This window comes from Montipora capricornis, chromosome 9, assembly GCF_036669925.1.
Source record: "Montipora capricornis isolate CH-2021 chromosome 9, ASM3666992v2, whole genome shotgun sequence".
In the NCBI taxonomy this organism is placed as follows: Eukaryota; Metazoa; Cnidaria; class Anthozoa; order Scleractinia; family Acroporidae; genus Montipora; species Montipora capricornis.
Window position 1 is genome coordinate 42,584,479 of NC_090891.1, and position 2,500 is coordinate 42,586,978.

Genomic DNA, 2,500 nt, shown 5'->3' on the forward strand with positions numbered 1-2,500 from the left:
GGCATGCATTACTTTGTGGTTAGATTCATCTTGGATTTTTTTTGAGAGGGGAGGAAGGTGTGTTTTTTTTTTGTTTATTCTGTTCTGATTGCCCTGATTGTTCTTTTACGACTACGCACAAATCCCATAATACACCTCTTTTACCCCCCAAAACTTTTGCATAACCATTGTTTGCAATTTACCTCCTGGGACATGAAAATGTTCCAAGAGAAGTCGAAAACAATGCCTATGCAGATTTGTGGCGGGGGGGGGGGGGTAAAAGAGGTGAATTATGGGATTTGTGCAAGTTGTGAATAAAACATTTGCTTTTCAAATGACTATTCCCATTTTTTTGGGTTTTGTCTTGTGTGTTTTAAGAGTGGTGTAGTAGTATTTGTTTCAATATTTAGCAAATAAGAGCAACACAAAGCCCTTGTGAATGAACTAAAGCTTAAGACTAAGAATGCAGGATTGGCAGTTTGTTGCTTTTGTTCCCCTGGCGTAAAAAGGGCAAAAACATTAAAGAAAGCTTTTTCTCACTTTACTTGCGCTGTTTTTTAATTTTTTTTTATTCAAGGATATGTTCTTAGACAAAGCAACCGAAAGAAAGGTTCGTTCGTTTGTCATCAAGTGTCCAAGAGGTTGTCAATGGACTGGCGAACTCAGATCCAAAGAGGTTGGTGTTAGGGCTCATTGTAACCTCGCCTTTGTGGTGATTGCCCTGGCGACGCCTCGGCTCCACCCTCGATCTATGCTGTTTTCAACATGGCATTCTTTGCCTTCACGTACAGTACGTCCTTTCTAAAGGAAAGAATTTCGGCGTTAGAATGAAAGGCGAAAAGATCGTGGACTCATTGTATCTTTCCCATTGTTTTATCTGGAAAAAAACAAAATTTGTTTGCGCTGGCTCGGTAGATTGGAAGAGAACTTCCCTTCACTGCATAGTCGCAAGCTAATGAAACGTCATATATTTTCCCATAAGACGTGAAAGTTGAACCATTTGCTTCATTATAAGGGTAGCGCTTTCTCCTCAGTTTTTCAAAAATCGACACTAAGTGTTGGTCCGGCTGGAGTTAACTCAACGACCTCCGTAATTGCTCAGCTAACCGCTTTGCGTTCGCTCGTTTCGCCCCTGAAACTGAATGAAACTTTCAGACACCTAACGAAAGCTTATGCATTTTAGGATCACGAAAGTGAGTGTAGAAGATTACCAGTAAACTGTCCAAATGGTTGTGGAGAACTCGTCCCAAGAGAGGAGGTTTGATTTTAGAATTCAGTACTTATACAAGTTGCTACACGTTCAATGAGGGTGCGTTCGATTGACTGTATTCCAGAATAGGAATACGTGGAATAGCCGTGCATACGGCGAGAGCTACTGAAATTTCAATTGACCAATCAGAATTCAGCGAGCTGTAAAAACTGTGCTATCCGACGTCACTTCAATAGCCCTTATGGGTGATGACGTCTGACTAGCTAATTTCACCACCAAGCCTCGAATTCGAAAATCAAACTTGTAAATCAGTAGCATGAGTTAAATCCAAGGAACAAACTTGAGAAGAAAACACACGTGCGAACAGTATTGCATGTCCAAATGATGTGTATAATTTTGTGCAAACGAGGCTTGGTGGTAAAATTAACTAGTCAAACGTCGTCACGCATAAGGCCCATTGTTCGCGATTAAAGGGCCAGCAACCATTTAAAAGGTTTTGTGGCAACTTTTTTGTCAACAAACTTTGGCGCCAAAACAACTGTTGTGCTTAGGTCGTTATTTGTGCTTTTTCTAACTATTTTAAGACGAATTCAGTATGATATTTTCGAATCTAGTGTAAAAAGACGTCAAAACTGTATTGATAAGGTGTATTTATTCGTGTTAACTTCGCGAAAAAAGACTTTGGTGGCGTCCTTTCGACGATGCACCGTTTCCGATGACGGAAAGGGATAGTACCAGATCGATGTACAGTTTTGACTGCCACGCGCACTGCGGGCGCGGGTTCCGTATGCAAGGAGAAGTCAGAAATTCGTCGTTTTTACGGGTATTCAAATTAAAATTGTCAAAGACCCACAAAAATGCTATTTTAAACATATTTTTTATACAATGAGTATTTTCCGACTCGACCAATTGGCCGAAGCGGAAAATACCATAATACTCTTTGTTTGTTCATCCAAATAGCATTGTTTTCTGTTTCTCTTGGGACTTACATTGTTCCCAAGAGAAAACAAAAGCAATGCTTATTCAAAATGTGGGTGGACAAACAAAGAGTATTATGGTATTTCCGCGTCGGCCAACGAGGTCGATAGAATGCACCTTACGTGTCGTTAAGCCAAGACCCAAGGCTACAATGTTGGCATATCGCAACAGACGATTAAAACAGTATGAACCGATCCTAACGCAGAGAAACTATAAGCGTCTGGCTCCAAGAGCAGAAAAACGATTGCGAACAAGTCATAATTGATTTTATTTCCGATTGGCTGAAAATGTGGTGTCAGAATTTCTCGCCAATCACTGAACTCTGCAATGTGA

General features: G+C 40.5%; 1 protein-coding gene across 1 annotated transcript in view; it reads left to right on the plus strand.

Moving 5' to 3' along the window:
- Positions 1–2,500, plus strand: part of LOC138015077 (TNF receptor-associated factor 4-like) — a 51,163-nt gene that overhangs the window by 43,328 nt on the left and 5,335 nt on the right. Inside the window, exons 3-4 of the mRNA XM_068861986.1 lie at positions 557–655; positions 1,163–1,237. Of these exons, the coding sequence (XP_068718087.1) occupies positions 557–655; positions 1,163–1,237 (174 nt within the window). The remainder of the gene's footprint in view (positions 1–556; positions 656–1,162; positions 1,238–2,500) is intronic.